This window comes from Mesocricetus auratus, unplaced genomic scaffold, assembly GCF_017639785.1.
Source record: "Mesocricetus auratus isolate SY011 unplaced genomic scaffold, BCM_Maur_2.0 Super-Scaffold_100028, whole genome shotgun sequence".
NCBI lineage: Eukaryota > Metazoa > Chordata > Mammalia > Rodentia > Cricetidae > Mesocricetus > Mesocricetus auratus.
Window position 1 is genome coordinate 12,177,980 of NW_024429209.1, and position 21,420 is coordinate 12,199,399.

The 21,420-nt window shown below is 50.4% G+C and overlaps 1 protein-coding gene across 31 annotated transcripts in view; it reads right to left on the minus strand.

Annotated features, from left to right (window-relative positions):
* Positions 1-2,751: 2,751 nt before the first annotated feature.
* Zmynd8 (zinc finger MYND-type containing 8) overlaps positions 2,752-21,420 on the minus strand; it is a 94,510-nt gene continuing 75,841 nt past the window's right edge. For 20 of the 31 annotated variants that reach the window (XM_040733041.1, XM_005084963.4, XM_005084961.4 and 17 more), the window contains 7 exons: positions 16,014-16,094; positions 14,559-14,637; positions 13,439-13,678; positions 11,976-12,133; positions 11,114-11,180; positions 5,512-5,595; positions 2,752-4,227 (listed from right to left, as the gene is read on the minus strand). In XM_040733041.1, coding sequence (XP_040588975.1) covers positions 4,079-4,227; positions 5,512-5,595; positions 11,114-11,180; positions 11,976-12,133; positions 13,439-13,678; positions 14,559-14,637; positions 16,014-16,094 — 858 coding nt within the window. In that variant the 3' untranslated portion in view covers positions 2,752-4,078. The remainder of the gene's footprint in view (positions 4,228-5,511; positions 5,596-11,113; positions 11,181-11,975; positions 12,134-13,438; positions 13,679-14,558; positions 14,638-16,013; positions 16,095-21,420) is intronic. The other 11 variants (XM_040733053.1, XM_005084965.4, XM_013124425.3 and 8 more) reach the window with 1 other exon arrangement.

The following is a 21,420-nucleotide window of genomic DNA, read 5'->3' on the forward strand; positions in this document are numbered from 1 at the left end:
GTGTATTTTCATCACTTAGGACAGCTAAGCAGCCTGGAAGCTGCTCACTCATGCTCTGGCAAACGGCCTTCCATCGCCGATGGGTGGAGTCCTTCTGTATATGTTTCTCTTATCTCTTATTGGTTGATAAATAAAATGCTGATTGGTCAATAGCCAGGCAGGAGGCATAGGTGGGGACCAGACCAGGAGAAGGCAGGGGAAAGATAGGCAGAGGGAGGCCACAGAAAGAGACGCCATGTAGGGACCAGGAAGACAGGACGTGCCAGAAATTCTCTGGTAAGAGAAGGCCAGGTAGAAATACATAAACTAGTAGTTATGGGTTAATAGTTAAGAGAGCTAGCCAGTATTTTTACTAGCCCTAGCCATCGGCCAACAGGTTATAATTAACAGACACGGCTGTGTGTTCATTTGGGGCTACATGGCTATTGGACCAGGCTGGAAAGAAACCCCAGCTACACATCACCCCATTTTAGAGCTGAAGAAACTGAGGCTTGAGGGTTGAAGTCTCTCACCCACAGCTGGAACCACAGTTGGCTTTGCCCCAAGACTCACCTCAGCCTCAAGCGGTTCCTCTCCAGATGGGACGGAATGGGACCAGCATACAGTAGGTGCTTAACAAACGTTAGGTTTGCAATTGTAGCTCTTCCCTAGCTGTGCCAAGTGACTGGCCAGCTAAGGGCTAAGGCAGTCTGGGTCCCTGCAGGCCAGACACTGTGCAGCAAGGGGAGAGCTGCATGCCACACACTGGTCCACAGAGCATGTAAATCCCATCATTCTGCCACCCCTCCCTTTTTTCTTTCATAATTTGGCCCTGTGGTAGAAAAGCTTGGGTTATTTTACTTAAAAACCAAAAACTTCGAACCAGGCATGACAGCGCACACCTTTAATCCCAGGACTCAGGAGGCAGACGGATCTCTGTGAGTCCCAGGACAGCCAGATATACATAGTGAGTCACAGGACAGCCAGGGCTGTTACACAGAGAAACCCTGTCTGGAAAAACAAAAAGTTCCATCATTAGGCATGACTTTTATTTAAAAAAAAAGTTCAGATTAGCCTTCAACAATTGGAGCCACCTAGAACATGATGTATGTTGTTGGTTTTGTTTCAGGCGAGCATGCCATTTCTCTGGGGACAGAACCAACCCTATTTTGGTCATGAGTGTGTTGTGTTTACCCTATGCTTGGCTTGACATTTTTTTTTTGGTTCCAGTGGTCTCATATATGGGCTGCAGTTCTGCACATAGCCACCAGGTGGCGAGAGCACTGACTTGCACTAATAGTTTGACCAGCCAGCCTCTGCCATCAATGCATTCCCTTGCTAAGGAACAAGGTTTGTGGCCACTTCTGTGCATTCAGACCCCTTTATGACCTTTTCTCATTCTCAGACTTTGGCACCTGCAGACACTTGGCCAGAGACCTCGGATGTAGCTCCAATAACAGGTAGCTTGTGTGAGCCACAGGGTCCACGTCACTCCAAGGTCACAAGATCCCTGCAAGCTGTGTCTGAACCTGCAGTGTCCCCACCTACCCGCCACACTCACACTGGCCATCCACTGAGACCAGAGGGGACAGACTGTGTGACATGAGAGCGCACGTCCCCAGTAAAAGGAACGAGGACTTCTGCACCTGTCCTTGAAATCCTAACTGAAACCAGGCGGTGGAAGGTGTGTCACGTGTGTGTAGAGGGATAGAGACGTCTGTACCGTGTAAATGCTGGACACCGAGGGACACTGGAGGACACTGGGCAGCAGGTGGCTGGGAAGGTCTTTACATGGACCCTCTCACAGCGCTAAGCAGGAGTCACGTGACTAAATGATAAAAATCAGATTCACATCATGTATGTATTCACTTTTATTTGAGACAGGGCCCCATGTAGTTCAGGCTGGTCTCGAACTCATTACCTAGCAAAGGGTGACTTTGAAGTTGTAATTCTCCTTCCTCCTCCTCCCGAGTGCTGGGATTGCAGGCATGTGCATCCCTAGTTTTATGAAGTGCCGGGGGCCTTGTGCATGCTAGGCAAACACCCTTCCAATTGAGCCCCAGTCTCAGCCCTAAATTTCACATTAAAAAAAAAAAAACCCACCATTTTTCTACCCATGAGTAAGCAAGTCAGTCTTTTCCTCTGTGGAAGGCTTGGGGTAGGAGTGAGGGGCGAAAGAGAGGAGGGCCCAGCAGTTACAGAGGGTGCCCCGCTCAACAGCCCTTCTAACACCTGGGGACACAGGAGGGAAGTGTCAACCCTTCCCCTCAGAACTCACACCCCATTGGGACACACACCCGAGTATATATATGTACCTACTGGTATACATATATACCCACACACGTGCCCTAGGACAGAGATCTGGGTAACTCCTACCCAGAAAACCATGGGAAACCTCAGCCTTCCCAGATGGACCTCCTGACCTAGAGTCAAAGGCTAATGGACCAGTTGCTTCCAGGGTGGCACTGGCCCCGGCCAAGCACTCAGAGCCTGGTGGCTCAACCCACTGCCTTGGCCTCAGGAATACGGTAGCTACCCTGACTAGGACCTGCCCAGGCCACCCCTGTAAAGTATCCAGGACCTTGGGAGACCTGTCTCTCGTGTTTGGACATTCAAACCTGACACAGCCACACCCTGACCCATGGGAGACTATCACCATCTAACCATTTTGCTGAAACAGTTTAATTTAAAAAGAAAAAAGGTTGAGAAGAGAGAACCCAAAAGATTGTAACGGCACGAGACCACTGGCTCAGTCATGAAGAAACACCATCATCCAAAAAAGATATTTAAGTTTAATACAAATTTTATACAAAGAAAATGTGAAAAAATACTCCCATATGCTAAAAGCAGTTACGCTTCCCAAATAAGGCCAGCTAGGCTAGTTTGTTTGTTTTGTTTTGTTTTTTGACAACCGCAATTCACAAATGCTCTTTCTCTCCTGTTTTCTTCTAGCGTTTCTTCCCTTTCTTTTCTAGTAAGGGGTAAACTAGCTGGACAATGCACAGCTTGCATTCTCTTATCAACAATGAAGAGAAAGTAAACAAAGACTAAAATGTACAACGGAATGTACTGGAATGATATACAATTAATTTTTCCTCATATACACACATCACTTTTTGCTTCGATCGATGCTTGTTTTACACAACATACAAAATGGAACTACAGCAGACGTAGCGTTAACGGGACAGCATGACCGGTCCTGGCTTTCTCTCACACTGCCTGTGTTTCATGCTTACATAAAAACGTAGAACTCCAGCATAGAAATAATACATACATGCTCCATCAGAGGTCCCACATGTCCTCACTGTGCACACTGCTTCTGAGTCCTTGCTTCTGAGACACGTATCTCTTCACAGGTGTGTGAGTGTTTGTGGAATGCGCTCGGCAGAGAGAGGGGGCATCCCCACACGAGTGCTGTCTGCATCCGCGATGGACCTTCTGTAAACAGCAGGCTGCTCTGCCCCTTTGGGAACCATGGGGGAAATCACACCGAACGTACCTGCTTCTCTCTGTGTCCCTTGAGCCCAGTGAGCTTGTGTTTCACAACATCGTCTTGTAGGGTCTGCGAGGGGCCGATGGCTTGGTGTGGGGGTCCAGGACAACAGAGCCTGAGAGCCCGGATCGTGGTATGCTGCAGAGTGACAGTGGCTCCCTCCCCCCCTGAGTATCCAAGAAGGAGGACCTCTGTGAGAATAGCAATCCCTGGGCCCAGCCCTGACACCACAGTGAGGTCAGAGGGCTAGCTAGCCAGCCCTCTGGATTATCAAAACATTCCTTTTGTTGTAGATTCTTTTATATATAACTTGTTTGTTTTCATAAGTTAAGGTCAGTATAGATATGAAAAAGGAAGGTAGGCTAGGTCAGTGACGTCACAAAGTGTACCTACTTACACCTAAAGTGTTGGGCTCACAAGGTCCAGCAGTCCCAGCAAGGCCCATGCTGGGATGGAGTCAAGTCGCTGCCCTGAAGTCACGCCCACGGGCAGAGAGAGCCTGAGTGTTGGGAATTGGAAAGGTGGCTGTTCTCCAGTTTCTGTTGCTTCCTGTTGTTTGGGGTGTTCCCCCCTACAGGGGGTGTTCTGGCTCACAATGCATGCACCCTAGTCCCAGAAGGTGTCTAGTCGAGACTCCCGAGACTCTTTGGGCATGAGGTTCTTCGTGCTGGTCCCTGCACTGTGCTCGGAGCGGGCTGAGCCTCGCTTCTCCTCGCTGCTGCTCCACAATCCTGTCTTGCTGCTCCTGGAATGGTCTGGGGAGGAAAGGCAGCAAGCTCAACTCCCCTGTCCACCTCCCCTCAAATCACCTCCCAGATGGACGCCGCCTCCCTCCCTCCAGCGGCACAACCACTCCAGCGGCAGCTACCACTGAGATCCCTTCTCTGAGGTGTACGGGACAGAAGGATGGCGGATATTTGGGCTTTAACCATGGCTGACTAAGATCTGCAGGGTGTCATGCTTGCAGAGGGAAGGCTGCTGAGTGATGAGGCCCCATGATATGGCATCCGTGCCCCTGTTCAGTGACTGAATGACACCACAGGCCCGTGCACTCTGCCTGACACTGGCTACAGGAGACCTTTAGAATCGGGCCCGAGGTCTCCGGATATTAACAGGACCCTTGGTTAATTTAAAAGACTCACATCCAAACCAGGAAGAGATTATAAGAGAGAAGAAATGAGGTCCAGATGAGATGGCAACCCCATGGATTCCCAGTAAGGATCACGTTAGGGCTCAGTGACCGAAACAGACCCCAACGGACACCTGGGATGGCTTTGAGGACACAGGCAGGAAGCTAGGTAGTGGCTGAGAAAGCAAAGAAGCTAAAAGAAGAAGCCATCTCGGAAGAGGACAACAGCCCCAATCTGTGGGCACCGCTGGTGGCTGTGATGACAGCCTTAATGGCTGTCCACTAAGACCACTCACTGCTTAGACCATTCCCTAAGCTCCCAGGTTCTCTAACTCTCCTGGGCTTTGGAGTGTCACATCGAGAGATGGAACAGGGACACTGTTACTGCTGCCCCTAAGGGAATACACTTCTGTCTGTCACAAAGTGCACGCAGAGAATGCTCCGGTTGCCTTTATATGCAGCCAGAAGGGGACAGCGTTCTAACAGGCAGCAGGGCGATTACAAACTGCCCTCTTAGGCATTTACACTATAATCCTCTAGAATGTCTCTGAAGGGCTGACATGGCTGTAGACACACATGGCCAAGTCCTTCAGCTCTGGGAGAGCCAAGATCAGCAGGGACACCGAAGAAACAGAACTCGAGAGCCCCGAGTCTGCAGGCCTGAGCCTCAAGTAGAGTAGAGGATCCAGCTAGGACACAACAAAAGCTCCGTCCGAGGAGCCGGACCCACACCATCCATCCCACGGCAGTTTGCGAAGGCCGTGAGAGGTGTAGACAAGAAAACTAAGTGCAAAGCAAAGGAAGACGAAAAGAACAGGACACGCCCACAAGACACACACACACACAAAACGAGGCACGTACATGCCGGAGCGAGTCCCCAGCAGCTCCCACGAGACAGGGTCATACTTACACTTCTGGGCTGGGTAGTTGGGGTGCGGCTGGTGGTCTGTAGTGGTTGGGGTATAGGCAGGTTGCTTGTCACACCTCTTGCTAACTGAAGAGAGCACAGGTAGCCTTAGATAGTCTGTCACAGCTCAGATTCCACACAACCCCAGGGGCTGACACCATGGTCACTGATGGGCCAGCTGTTCCTTCATGTACGCCACTTGAATGGATGTGCTTGAAAATGTGTGCAAACCACAAACAGGGTCGCAGGACACAGCACCACAGGGTGGGAAGTGGACATACGGGCACGTAAAAGCAACCCCACATTTTGCAAGCCACAGATTCTCCGCGTTTTGAAAGCTCTGCCAAGAGCCTGACTCCAACAGGGAAACTGAGGCTGGGTTGAGGCGCACTAGGGTGGCAGACAGCACAGAGCAGAGCAGAGAATGGACTGATTATCTGTGAAAAACAGGAAGGCAGGCAAAGGTGCCACACTGAGGACAACAGGACTGGCTGACTACGCCATAGGCCACAATGAAAGGACATCCACAAACCACAGCCAAAGTGATTCTCAGGAGAGCCAAGGGTCTGACACACACCCGCCACCCCACCCCAGCCTCGGCCCACAGCAAGTGGCCCTGAAGAGTTCAGTAAGTACGCCAGACTACCCTGAGGAGTTCACTAAGGGGAAGACGGGATGAAGACAGAGAAGGAAAGGAAGTGACGTGTCACCAGGGTAGGCCACATGCCTGGGCGACACGTGGCATCACAGTCACTGCAAATGGAACCGTGGGATTGCAACTTTTCACACTCAGAGAGAAAGGAGGCAAGACGAGACGGCGAAGCAGGCACGTTCTCAGTCTCGATGCCAGCAGGCCACAAGTGGGCAGCATGGATGTGAGAGAGTGACAGGAAGGAGAAGGGGAGCTGCCTCTCCTGACAGGCTGGGAATGGGGGAGGCTCACACAGCCGGGGTGGTCAGATCATATAAAGTGACAGCCTCAGAAATCAGGGTCGGGGAGGCCACAGATAAAGTCTAAAGACAGTCCCAGAGGGCCAGCGTGTCGGCAGAACCAGGCGGAGGACACCTTGCCAGCTCTAGTGTAGCCTCTGTGTTTGTATGCAAGGACACGCTGCCTAACGGACAGACCGCCGCTGCAGATATGGCTCCCTGTTTGCCCAGCACGCGTGGGGCCCGGCACTCAGTCCCCAGTACCACACAAAAGGCCATCAAGTATAAAGGTCAAACAGAGGAACACGCTCACCTACTGGGGAGGCCAGTGCCCCTCCTAACATCTCTGTCCTCACAGACCCTTCCCTTCCCACACTGAGGCCGGATGCAGACACAGCCCAGGCCTTCGTTCCTCCAAGAGACGTCACAGGCAGCGACCCCAGGACCAAGTGCTGGTGCTAACTGATGTGTCAAGAGTGAGGGGCAGAGCTAGTGAGGTGCCTCAGAGGTTAAGAGCACTGGCTGCTCTTCCGGGCCCTGAGTTCAATTCCCAACAACCGCATGATGGCTCACAACCATCTGTAATGAGATCTGGTGCCCTCTTCTGGCCTGAGGCATACATGCAGGTGGAACACTGCACACAAATGAATGAACAAACAAACAAATCTTAAAAGAAAAAAGACTGAGGAGCGGAAGAGAGTGGATCTTTTGTTCTGATAGGCTCCGTCAGCACAGACGGTGTAGGTGCAGAAAGAGGAAAATGATAAGACCCCACCCCCCAGCACTCATTACCAGGAAGCCTCCTTTTCCCCTTCCCCGTTCTCTCGGGGAGTTAGTGGGAGTCAGGAGGGGGATGTACACGTGAGTGTGGAAGCCAGAAATAACGATGAGTGTCTTCCTCAACCATGTCTGTCTGTCTCTTATTTTAAAGGTGGGGTCTCTCACTAAAGCTTGTGTCTGTCCAGTGAGTCTCAGGTCTCTAGACTATGGCACTGGAATTATAGGTGCACACTCTCACCGGGCGCTTTACATGGTTGCAGAATCCAGGCCCTCACGTTTGTACCCACCGAGACACCTCTCCATTAACCCTGCCTCATCCTTTACCCTGGACTCGAGACAAGGCTCGTTCTGAAGTCTCCACCTGCCTGGGCATTCCAGAGATGAAATGTCAGAGCGTGCCAGCTGGGATGCAGCTGAGACGGGAAAACACCAGCCTGGCATAAGCAAGGCTCCGAGTCTCTCCTGGGCACTGCACCAGTGCCCAGCACTTTCAGAGAAAAAAGAATTATAATAATAATAAAACTCACAACATTTAGACTTTTAAATGCCTTTGCTTGTCAATGTCCCCTCTTCGGTTTTTCCTTGAGATGCTATCTCACTATGTGGTTCAGGCTGACCTGCAACTCATTATGCAGACCAGGCCTACCTCTGCCTCCTAAGTGTGTGCGCCACTATAGCTGGATGGATGGCTTCATCTTGAAACAATGGTGACATGCCAAAATAGAAGCCAGCTGAGTGAGTTGAGGTGTGTGAGAATGGAGATGGGGGCAGGGTACCAGGAGATGATGCTCTACCTGGGCTGGGAGATTGGGGAAGGGTACCACATGATGCTCTACCTGGGCTGGGAGAAGGGAGTTAAGAGGCAGGGAACCAGGAGAAGCTGTACTTGGACTGGGGAAGCTGAGTGGACAAGCTTCAGGTTATGCTGCTCAATCCAGTAGCCATGAGTCAACAAAGTTACTATTTCAATCTAAAATAAAATGTCCAATCCCATCCCAGAATGGACAACACAGACCTGACCATGGCTCCTGTTGTGGAATTTTCTATCAGAAATGTGGGGTGTGGAGTGGAGAAAGGAACATGGAATCACAGGTGAATTTATCAATTCTGCCCAGGAGCGATCTGAGAGGGACAGCTTAGCTGCCAAGGACAGGAAGAGAGAGGGGCGGGGCAGGTGCAGGGGGCAAGCCTTAGGGCAGTGCCCATGGCCAATGCTCCTAAGGATGCAGAGGCCAGGCAGGTGGTCTGACAGGGAACAAAGAACTTGGGATGCTACTGTTATGGAGTAGGGAATCAGGGGCTCACACTAGGGACCCAATAAGGTGGTCAAGCAGGTGAGGAGTGTGGGGTGTGGTGTGGTGTGTGTGTGTGTGTGTGTGCGCGCGCTTCAGGACTGTGAGACATGTTTGTTTCTCTGGGTGATGTTTTCCCTCTTAGCTCTGGGGGCTCAGGTGCAGCTGAGGAAAACATGGAAAGCTGGACTTTTTCCAGGTGTGTATGCTGAGGAAACAGGCTCCTGGGAGCCTGGGTTCCACTCTCAGGACTGCTAAAGGAAGGGAGGTCAGGAAGACACCGCTGGAGGGCAGGGGAGGGGTAGGAAGGAGTGCTGGGACTGGATAAACCAAGACCACATGGGACAGCCTGGGCAACCACCGATGGCTTCTACTGACAGCAATTTTGTGGGGGCTACCTCCTGCACATGGCATACTACAGAAGGCACCCCAGCATGGATGCCCCAGCTCTGACATCACCAGCTAAGCAACCCAAGTGTGTAAGTCAACTCCTGTGGACCAACCACCTCCTCTTCTTCTGCCCCCAAAGAATCACAGCAGCTGCTTCCCCAGAGGCTAGGGACCCACCAAACTGAAGGCCACCTCTCCAGTCGGGGCCTCTCTTTCCAGTCCCTCTGACCCAAGCAGATGGCCACTTTTGCAAGTCAGGGGTTGCTGGCCCATGGACACGCATTTCTTCTGTTCGTTCTGTGACTTGCACAACTGTCAGGGAACGCACAGCCTTCGAAAAAGTGTGGCTTCCCTGGACTCAAGAGAAGAGCATAGGACACTCCCGGGAGGAGTCCTCATTCCCAGCCAGATGTCACTTCTCAGCCAAACTCCTCCACAGCGCCTGAGTCCCAACTACAATCCTCTTATCTTACTCAAGCCATGGGTTTCTATGCTTGTTTACATTTAAGACAGTTTCTGCTCTGTAGACCAGGCTGGCCTCAAACTCAGAGAGATCTGCCTGCCTCTGATGCCAGAATGCTGGGATTAAAGGCATGCACCACCATGACTGTTTTTATTTAATGCTTTATTTTATTTAAACATCACCACTAAAAAGTAGAAGATCCATTAAGGCACCTCTAAAAACACGATTTAAAAACAAAACTACAAAGTGTTCCACACCAAGGGCACCACATTGCTAGAGTCCCATCCATTTTGTCTTTGTGAGAGCAGAGCTCAAGCCAGGCGAGGTGGCACAGACCCATTGCCCCAGCAACCTGGAGGCTGAGGCAGGGGCATCATGAGACCAAAGACCAGAATCTGAAATGATCTATGGCATTAATGACATTGTGGGATGACAGAGGCCCTGAACTCGGCAACACGCAGGAGCTGAAGGAGATACTGGGGGAGGGCGACTGCTTTGTCCACCAGCAGACTTCAATTCTACTGCACCCCAAGTTTTCAACAACAACAAAAAAAAGCAGCTCTCATCTTCTTACCTTACTCTCCCTCATGCCTGTCTCCCCCCTTTGAGTCTCGTTATAATAAACTATGGTTAACGTGCACTCAGGGGAAAAAAAAAAGCAAAGCATGGTGGCACACTGATGGGAGATGTCATTCTGTGAATCTGTCTCTTATTGGTTGTTGAATAAAGCACTGTTGGCCAATAGGAAAGTAAGATAGGTGGGACTAGGAGTCCAGGAGGATTCTGGGAAAGGGAGGCACAGACAGACATGATGTAGGCTGCCAGAGAAGTAAGACCCTTTTCTCCGGTAAGAGAAACACTTAAAATAACAATTATGGGTTAAGTACGTAAGTCAGAGCTAGCCAATAAGAAACCAAGCAAACAGTCAACAGCTTAATAATTAATATAGTGTCCTGTGTGTTATTTGGGGGTTCAGATAGTATGGCAGGGCCCAGGCGGCAGGTGGGAAGACTACGTTACAGCACACACCTTCATTCCCAGCACTCAAGAGGCAGAGGCAGGATCTCTGAGTTCAAGACCAGCCTGGTCTACAGAGTGAGTTCTAGTACAGTCAGGACTGCATAGAGAAACCCTCAAAAACAGAAACAACCAGATTTGTATGTCTATGTCCTCCCTAGTGTCAACTCCTTCAAACCACCATCTTGAGCAACCTTTCTCTGTCTACACTCACTGTGCAAGTGAAACATTAATGTTCGCTTTTCAGCTAAAGAAAACCAACTGACAGAAAGATTCTGGAGTCAAGACAGGGGAGAACTCCAAATTGGCCTAAAGCGTTGTTGACAAGGAAGCCATGGCTCTGAACTCCAGGAACAAGTTTAGAAGACTGGGAAGACACCCAAGGCTCCCAGGAAGGAAGTGTGGCTCAAACTCCACAAGAGAAGATGATGTCCACATGGCTAGCGGGGCTTGGGGTGGGGAGGCGGCTCATCCACTGAGGTTCCACTCATCTTCTCACTAAAAGCTCATGAATCAACTATGGCCTGAGGACCTCAGAGACCCTGTGTCCCGGTGAGGGATGCCCTCAGTAAATACAATATACACAGGTGACCAATGCAAGGAGGCACCTTGCCTAGCCATACCCCCACCCGAACCCATCCAAGGTACCCCCAAAAGATCCCAAGCCTTTTATTTCCCCCAACGTGACCAAGTGAAATATAAAACACCATCTGCCCACCAGGGGGCGACATACCAGAGCCTTGGTTGGAACCTAAGAGGATGGAGGAGGGCGTCTCTTTGGAGCCAGAAAGGTCCAGGGTCTAGAAATGCAAACAAACAAAAAGATGGGACCATAGAACCCCAGGGAATCAAGGGAGGGCTCACAACCCGCCCCCCCCCCCCGGCCCAAGACACTTTAAGAGGCCTCTACCTGGCAATCAGACAAGACCAGACGGATGGCCACACACCTTATGCTCTGCCGGCCAGATTAAAAAGGCCAGAAAAAAAGCCTGGGGGATGTCCCATTTATCCCTAGTGTCTTCACTCCTAGAACATTCACTGCTTCCGAAGCTCCACTGACAGACCTACCCAGGACTGCTCAAAAATGCTAACAATTTGCTTTTTATTTCATGTTACGAGAGACACTATCTGTGAAGTCAATAGGGTTTTTACTGACCATCTAATGATTTGGTCTCTTGAAATACAGTTAAAAGTGTAAACAATGATGACCATACCCCTAAAATAGCCTATGTATTCAACTGTTATCATATACCCCATGGAAAACAAGCTGCTGTGACCTGAGGACCAGAGTGACAGCACTAGCCACACGAGGTCACTTAAATCTCAAATAATTTTAAAACCAGCAGGTCCTTGGTCACATCAGCCACACTTCTGGTCCTCCATAGTGGCTTCCAGGTTCAGAAGAAGGGACACTGAGTTCACCTCTGCAAAGTCTCAGCAGGAGCATCCTTGTGAACTTTGAGGAACCCTACAGAACAGCTAAAGGCCCCCGACACCACCCAAGCTTTCCACATTCTTGCACATCACTGGAATCTGGAGCGCACTGACCAGAGTCGTTCCCCACCCAGATAACCCCGACAGCAAGGGTCCCTCACCGAGCTGTCCTTGCTCTTCTCTGCTGGCGCCTCCTTCTCTTTGGAGGCACTGGCCGCTTCTGAAGGTGCTGACTGTGCATTGGAGGAGCTGCCCTGGGATGACTTATTTCCTGTGTCCGTGCTTGCCTCGGCATCTGCTTCCGGCTGAGGGGCAGTAGCTAGGGACCAATTAAACGTGAGAACTCATGAGGATGCTTCAGGAAGTGTGATGGCTTCAGGCTTCATTTGGAGCCCAGCTTTAAAACTGTGCCACACCGAGGGGAGCCCATGGCTCAGTCCCTGTCTGACCCGAGCAGGCTCCATCCTTCCCAGTCCCACCTAGAGATCTGGCATGGGCCACATCTCCAAAAGCCAGAGCTCTAAACTTTATTTGAAAGCAGATCTTTTAATATCGAGCAATTCGTGTTCTAAATCATTTTGCTGGGCTGGAGAAATGACTCAGAGGTTAAGAGCACTGGTTAGTCTTCTAGAGGTCCTGAGCTCAGTTCCCAGCAACCACATGGTGGCTCACAACCATCTATAATGAGATCTCATACCCTCTTCTGGCATGCATGCCAGAACATTGCATGCATAATAAATAAATCTTTTTAAAAAATCATTTTGCAGCCGGGCGTTGGTGGCGCACGCCTTTAATCCCAGCACTCGGGAGGCAGAGGCAGGTGGATCTCTGTGAGTTCGAGGCCAGCCTGGTCTACAGAGGGAGTTCCAGGACAGCCTCCAAAGCCACAGAGAAACCCTGTCTTGAAAAACCAAAAAAAAAAAAAAAAAAAAAAAAAATCATTTTGCTGAGGAGAACATGTACTCTCAGCAAAGGAAGTTTGTGCAGAGCCAGGATGTGATCCACCCAAGGGGGCCTCTGGTCTTCATTTTAGGCTTAGATCTGCCTCGGGCCAGTGGATCTGTTTCTGAAGCAGAGTGATGGAGACTAGCATCCTCTGAGGGTGAATAGAAAAGCAGGGAGGAATCGGAGACACAGACATTACCATGCCACAAAGAAAGTTGGGAGATTTAAATAATCCATATGGGGGAGCGCCCCCGGCCCCTGGGTGGACATCACCAAATGTGACTACCAATACCCCAGTGCCACATTACCATAAACCCTAACAATATATATATATAACTTAAAACCACTAAAAATGCGGACAGGTGGTGGTTCCTGCGGAGGGAGGGCTCTAGGCCCTTCGGGTCACAAGAGATGATGGCTATTGTGGCAGTCCTAACAACAAATCAGTTCCCAGCTAACAAGCGCTTCTTCCTTGCTCTGAGAACTGGGACTGAATCCTGCTGAAGGCTGTGGGTTGTCATTACCTCCAAGAACAGAGATTCTGGGCGCCAGGACCACTGATTTTTGGGGCCAGGTCTCCTGGTCAAAAGCTCTGCCAAGCTGCCTGTTGGAAGCGGCAGGCCCTGTGCCAGGTGTGATGCGTAACCCCACGACTGCATTTCCAGAGCCCCAGCGGTACCTGACTGGGTACAGGACTTCATGTGCTCGGGCCAGTGCGCCTGCTGACAGGGGTAGTCACAGTAGCTGGTGTTCCAGCAGCAGTAGAAGATGGCCTCCTTCTTGCAGTTGGCACACCACTGCTTCTTCTTGGTCTCGTCTACCGCCTGCTGCTTCTCCAGCTCCAGCTGCTTCTTTACCTCGGCGATGAGCCGATCCCGCTCCTGCTCCAAGCTCTGCCGCATCTCTGCCATGGTGAGCTCTGCAGGAGGACAGCACGGCATGCCAGGCGTCAGACCCCCAGGTTCACACAGGCCTGGTCTAAGTCATAGAAATGCCCCCCCCCCACTGGCTTGGTGACCCTGGACCAGTAATCCAGATGGGACGTCCATCACTCAAGTCTGATGGCCTGTCACACACTCATCGATGCGCCCAGTATGTAGGTGACAGGAGGCCCCAGCGATAGTATCCCAAGTAACTTTGAGTTGTAGGAATGTCACAGGGCCCTCAAAAAATTTCAGCTGATACTCATTCTCTCTTGATTTATTTTTTTTCTGTCAATCAAACATGTATATGGCACCTACTGTGTGCAAGTGTGGTTCTAAGCTCTTTATACTTATGAGTAAGCATTATCATACCGCCAAGGATAAGCTCTACCATACCATTTCACAGATGAGGAAACTGAGGCCCACAGATAATGAAGGCATCCTACCACAATTTGTCTTGAGACACTAAATGAACACTATGGTCGATTGTTACGCTAATGGGGCAACTATCAAACCACTCATGCGGAGACAATTCTGCGCTGGGCATATATATATTTGCAAGCAAACCTCACATTGAAAGTAAATGGCCCCTCAATCAAGTTCTTCTTGAAAAGATCAGTAAAGGGCCTCCAAGGTGGCTCCTCTGGTAAAGGTACTGGGGCCAAGCCTGATATCCTGAGTTCAATCCCCAGAACCCATGTGAAGGTGGCAGGAGAAAACAGATCTGTTACCGTGACAGGGAAGGTGGGGTCTGCACCCGCACCCCCAGATCCCTGAGGACTGTGCGCTCCCCGACTCTGGGTACAGCCTAGTTTGACCTGTTCCATCTGGGCCCAGCCTCAGAGCAGCCCGGAGCTCACACCCACAGGGACTCACCCAGGTTGTGCTTCATCTCGGAGAGCTCCTGCTGGTGCAGCCACTGCAGCTTCTCAATCTCAATCCTCAGCCTGCGAATCTGCAGGGGGGACACAGGACACCCATGGCAGCTGGTCTCCCTCGGGTCTGTCCCCAAGCTCTGCCTGGCAGCCTGCCTCTGAGCCTACTGTCCCGCAGCTCAGGTGGTGGATACCAGGATGATCACATTCACACAGACACACACACTTGAGTATCCTGGTTGTGGAAGCCCAGACAAGTGAGCCATTCCCCCTACAACCTATATAGGAGGCCCCAGAGCCGAGGACCACCCATGCCACCTGCTTGAGCAACTGAGAGAGCAGCCACAAGCCAATGCAGGAGTGTGGCAGGGTTGGGGACTAGAGGGGTGTGATCATAGGCTGGACCCAAGGTTTCAGGGGACACACGTGAACCACAACTTCAACCACACACAAATGCTTAAGATGAACAAAAAGGACTGAGTGGGGGTGGTGCAGCCTTTAATCCCAGCTCTCAGGAAGCAGACACAAGATTACTTGAACTCAATGAGTTCAAGGCTAGCCAGGGACGCATGGTGAATGCCTATCTCCCTGATCCCACCCTCACCCCCTGACAAAAGAAACAGTTCACTGGGGACAGAGAGATTTCTACCTGCTGATTGACACTGTCAGTATAATCACAGAGGGTGATACTTATAAAACACCAGGCACACCCCTGCACCATGCACACGCTTGTTTTTAAATCTCCATTGATTTCTTCAGGGCCTCTCAGAAGCTCTGTCCTGTCGTTGCCATTAGAAAACCCTGCCTCAAAGGCCAGTGTTTCTGCCTGCAGCACCATCTCCAGTGGCCTCAGGTAACCCTGATCCCTGTGTGTCACCTGATGACTGAATACAGGCCACCAGGCCACCACCAGCACCTCGCTGTCTACACAGGTATTAGCAGGTGATCCCTCTGAGTGGCCTCGAGGGAGATGCAGGGATTGTGCGTGTTTGTTTTTGAATGAGAAGATGCTTCATGATTTAAATACAAGAGGTGACTTTGTAAGAAAATAGCTTGGCATTCTAACCACTGTCCGTCTTTGCTCATAGAGCTATGGTGTCTCTGATTCTTACCTAAGTACCTCTGTCAGGCTGGGTGGTGGCACATGCCTTTAATCCCAGCGCCCGGAAGGCAGAGGCAGGCGGATCTCTGAGTTGGAGGCCAGCCTGGTCTACAGAGAAAGTTCTGGGACAGCTAGAGCTGAGAAACATTGCTGGGGGTGGGGGGTGGAAAGAGATGACTACAGCACTGACCACACACCAGTGGTGTGCAATTCCCACTGTGATCTACAGGATGTAGGTAGGAAGCAGGGCTAGTCTCCTTAGCCACCTACTCAATAAAACATGCACCCATGCGCCCAGCCTCCCATGGCCCTGGCTCAGCCTGAACTGCTGGGGTGTCCCCAGTTGCTGCTGACCTCAGCTATTGTGCTTCCCGTGGTGTTTTTGGAGAGGTCGTTGTAGATTTCCGTCATCGTACCTTTTATGGCATCCATCATCTGAAAAGATAAAAACAGAAAGAAGTCTTACATGAAGGAGGAGCGGGGGACACTCACTCTGCGGCTTTCAGAGGTGACGGGAAAGCAAACCTGACACTGGTGAAGTCTGGGGCACACTGTCCCTCCCAGGCCCTGGTGCTTCAGGTGATCAAGGTGCAGGAAGAGCAGGGTGGGGCTGCTTCTAGCACCCCAGGGGTAGAAGTCAAGGAGGCTACTAAGTGACATACAGTTTACAGGCCAGCCCCTTGCTGAGCTGAGAAAGTCTTCAGAGAATAGTGTCAAGGCCATCTAGAATCCCTTCTAGAGGTCAAACTCCACGCCCGGGTGAGCCCACACAAAAGGTTTAAGGAAGAGACTATTTTCTTGCTTTAATTTTTTTCTTTACTTAAAAAATAATAAATAAAAATTATAATCTTTTTTTTAAAAGGTTGGAGCCTCATGCATCCATCTGGTCTACCTCATTGAGTAGCTGATGACTCCCAAATTTCTGAAGCCCCTGACCGAACCCGGTTTTTAAATTCAATGGTAAGGCTGAGTTCCGGTGTTCATGCATGGTAGACAAGCACTCCACCAACTATGCAGCAACTCTAGCCACCAGTAGAATTTTTTTGAAGTTTATTGTTGGTAGTGCTGTGCGTACGTGTGTAGGCATGCATGTGTCTTGGAACATGATGGAGGTCAGAGGACAACTTTGTGGGGACAATTCTGTCCTCCCACATTTACATGAGGGGTCAAAGTCAGGGTGCCAAACTTGCACAGCCATTACCCACTGAGCCATCCTACTGAGCCAAAAGCGCATTTTAATGGTATATAATAATTAATACATTATCCACTTCACCACCTACAATGCACCATCTGCTGGCTCTGAGGTGCTAGGCTTCTTTCTGTGGCTGTGTGCCAATTTGCATACACACATTCAATGGCTTCCCAAGTCTGGAGCTGCTCATCCAACAGCACAAGCAATTCTAGGGCATTTTCATCACACACACCCAAGAAGGCGACCCTACTCTCCTCTCAGCCTTCCCTATCTTAGGGTTTCTGCTGTAGTGATGAAACACCACGACCACAGTAACTTGGGGAGGAAAGGGTTTAATCTGTTGCATTTCCACAGCACAGCTCCTCATCAAAGGAAGTCAGGACAGGAATGCAAACGGGGTGGAAACCTGGAGGCAGGAGCCTATGCAGAGGCCATGCTTATTGGCTTGCTCACCTGCTTTTGTACAGAGCCCAGGACCACCAGCCCTGGGGTGACACCACCCACATATGCTGGGCGGTCCCACATCAATAAGCAAGAAAATACCCTACAGGCTTGTGTGCAGCTCAATGTTATGGAGACATTTTTCTCAATTGAGGTTCGCTCTTCTTGGATGACTAGAGCTTGGGTCAAGTTGACTTAAAACTAGCCAGCCCCACCCCCAACACCCCCATCTTCACCCAGGTCCCTGGGAAGCACTTATCCACTTTGTTTCTATGGATCTGGACCCATTATAGGACTATCAGTCACCCCACACAGAGGCCTTAAGACTATGGCCTAGCACTCCTCAAATCTTTAGCATGTACCTTGGACATGGATAGCTTGTCACTGCAATGCCTTCTAGGTTCCACGAAGTAGTCAAACTCAGATAGGTATGTAACAATTACCATATTTGTAATGTTCCTTCTTGTAAAGAGAAGCCTTTTCCTTGCCAGCAGCTTTGGTTTATCCCCCCGCCAGTCTCCTGGGCTCTGCCATGTTGTAGTCCCCAAATAACACACAAGACGCTATATTAATTATGAAGCTGTTGGCCTTGCTTGTTTCTTACTGGCTAGCTCTGACTTAAGGATTTATCCCATAATTGTTGTTAATCTAAGTATTTCATTTACCGGAGAACTTTCCGGGCTTCTTATCCCTATGGCAGTTACATCTTGACTCCCTGTGTTTTTCCTACCCAGAGTCCTCCTGGACTCCTAGTCCCACCTATCTTGCTTCCCGATTGGCCAACAGTGCTTTATTGACATATACACAGGACCAATACAAAGTACTCATATCCATACCACCTTCTGCCTCCTGTCTGAGTGCTGGACCCTCCCTAGCCTCTGCAGCCAAAATGGGGGGGGGGCACACGCAGCCTGCAAGCCCTTAGCTGTTGACCCTCTCCTGTGTTTCCAGTGGGAAGGCAACACAAAGTGTGCCTTCACCTTTGGTACTCTTATCTCTTTCAGAGCCTTCTTCTCCCGGCTAAAAACAGACAGGAGCACCCACATGGGTGGTATGCACATCAATGGAGTAAGAAAACCAGAGGAAGGCTGGCTGAGCCAGGGCGACCACGTCAGACAGTTTAAAAATGAGTGGAAATTCAGTGGTGGTCCACACTTTTAAGCCTTTAATATCAGCACTCAGGAGGCAGAGACAGATGGGTCTCTTGAGTTTGAGGGCAGCCTGGTCTACTGATCAAGTTCCAGAGAAACCCAATCTCAAAAACCAAAGAAAGAAATACCTGTTCTATTACACAGAAAAAGATGCTAATGAACATGAAATTACTTAACTACCACCAAGAACAAAAACAGTAACCCAAAATGGGTGTCAAATGACCGAACTATTTGTCGGAACTACACTTCTGCTTGTTGCAGGCCCCTGCTGCCCGCACATGCCCTGGGCTTCTTGGAGGCCAGCCATCCATCTTCCTGACTTTCTACCTCACCCACCCCATTAATTAAAAAGAAAAAAAAAAAACTAAGAGAAAACTGAGCAGGCTGTGGTGGCGCACTCAGGAGGCAGAGGCAGGCAGATGTCTAAGAGTTTGAGGCCAGCCTGGTCTACAGAGCGAGTCCCTGGACAACCTAGGCACACGAGATAGAGATAGATGGATGGAGGGAGGGGGAGGGGGAGAGGGAGAGGGAGAGGGAGAGGGAGAGGGAGGGAGGGAGAGAGAGAGAGAGAGAGAGAGAGAGAGAGAGAGAGAGAGAGAGAGAGAGAGAGAGAGAGAGAGAGAGAGAGGAACAGCCAATCCAACCCATCCCTGACACAATGAATGTCTCTAATTTTAAAGGCACTGAGAATCCATGCCTGGACTGACTCACTTCCAAACACAGCAAAGGCTAACTTTAATAAAGACTGCCCCTCCGACCAAACAACAGATCTGGGCCTTCAACGACCTCCTCCGCTTCATCTGCTCCCCACAAATGTTATCATTTGCAGCTTTAGAGTTGCAAAGGAAGTATCTCCCCTAACAGGCCATTCTTTAGGCTGTTAGAAGGGCATCTGCAGAGGCTGACAGAATGTAAATGTTTGCAGGAGCAGTGGCAGATCCCCTCTGCAGGCCTCAGTTCGTCCTGTGAGCAAAGCCTCCCCTTTTGTTAATGAGCAGGTAGGCCCAGGCAATGAGGGTAACAATGGAGTGGGTGGGCAATTGTGAGCTCCCCCCTTAAACCGGTCAGCCATCACCACAGCCTCCTTTCCCAGCTCTCATCTTCACCCGAAGGGGCCCCTCCCCCACGTGGGTGTGTGCAATGCGCACGTGAGAGTGTGCGCGCACACGCAGGTGCCGCCAGATCCCAGGCGTTACTCCCTCCGTCTCTCTCCACCTGCTCCACCGAGGCCAGGCTCTCACAGCTGACCTCACGTCTCTCAATTCAAGGTAATTTAGTCAGTCAGCTTGCCCTGAGTACTCCAGCTCTGCTCTACAGGGCTGGAAAAACAGGCAAGGTCACAGGCCAGACCCTTACAGCCCAGTTCTTCGTCCTGTGAGCCACCCTCCCAGCTCTGACAATCCCTCCTTCACCAAAAGAAGGGCGGATGGGGCCAAGTCTTTTTGTGTGTGTTGTATGGTTTCTCTGAGGTCCATGGGACTCTGTCACAACCGCTGGGTTAACAATGGCTTGTAAAAAGGATCCAAAAGAAAAAAAACGAGCAAGAAACAGTTATCGGGGACTGTAAACCTTAGACTTCTTTCACCACCCAGAATTTTACAAGTCTACTGTCGACCCAATAAAGTAATTCTTAACACAAGACTTATTTATGCATTTCAAGCAGGGGACTGGAGAGATTGCCCAGTGGTTAGAGCACCGGCTGCTCTTCCAGAGGAAGGACCTGAGTTGAGCTCCCAGCTCCCACATGGTGGCTCACAACCACCATTAACTCACATTCTAAGAGGTCTGATTCCTTCCTCTGGTCTCTGAGGAAAAGAATTTCACAAGCAGTGTGCTGAACCCTCACCCTACTTAACCCTAGCCCTGCATGCATGCAAAGACCCATACATAAAAAAAAATAATTTATTTTAAAAATAAAGAAAAAATTCCAAGCTGGGCAGAGTGGTTCACACCTATAAATCAGGAGGCCAGGACTGGGGGTTTACTAAGAATCTGAGACCAGGCTGGAATATAGAGCAAAACCCTGCTCAGACAGACACAGACACAGACAGACACATGGATGGGAGGGAAAACAAAACCCCAGAGAAGCCCTGTCCTCCACTCTTTTCACCTGTCCGCTATGTAACTTGAACTGCTTACTAAATACAAAAGAATCATTTCCTCATTAGTAAAAAACAAATTGTTCTCATTCACACAGTAATTTACTAAACAGGAAAGTATTTCTCATTAGCTATTAATCACTGGCAGTGATAAGCCCGATAAGCAGGCAGTGATGGGCCAAGCACCTCCACCCAGGCATCATCATCCTTGGGGGAGAGCTGACAGCCAATCACCAGTGCAGCTGGAGCCCTAGGGTCATTATCACCGTTCTCCCGACACCCGCAGGCCACTGCAGAGGTCTCCACGATGCCAAGGAGAAGTGTGGGTTTTACTCCTTCAACCATGGTCAAACAAGCCTTGGCCAATTAAAAGGAGACTGTGCCAAGTTCACACACAATGCCAGGCCACCAGCAGGGTCTGTGTTCTAGAGTGGATGGCTTAAGGGGAGGACCCAGGAGCCCAAGTCCCTCTTGGTCCCTGGCATCTCACCTTGCTGGTGTCACAATGACTTCTGTCACATTTCCTTCTCCAGTAAGCCGACAGTGACTCACTCCAGTGCTTCTTGGGTGAGCAGCTGGACATCTGGTGATACACTGGGCCCACGTCGTGGGGACTTTAAACCCAGCCCTCTCGCCCTGGACTACTGAAATTTTCCCTCTTCAGGGAGGAGAGGAGCAAGCACACAAAGGGGCTTCTTAAAGCTGCAGAAGTCACAGGCCAGGGGGCCATATGAATAGTAATGGTGACTGGGGAGAAACCCCCGCAGCTTTACCACCTGCCAGGGGAGCATCAAGGACCAGGAAGACAGCAGGGCGTGGTGGTGCACACCTTTAACCCCAGCACTCAGGAGGCAGAGGCAGGCGGATCTCGGATCTCT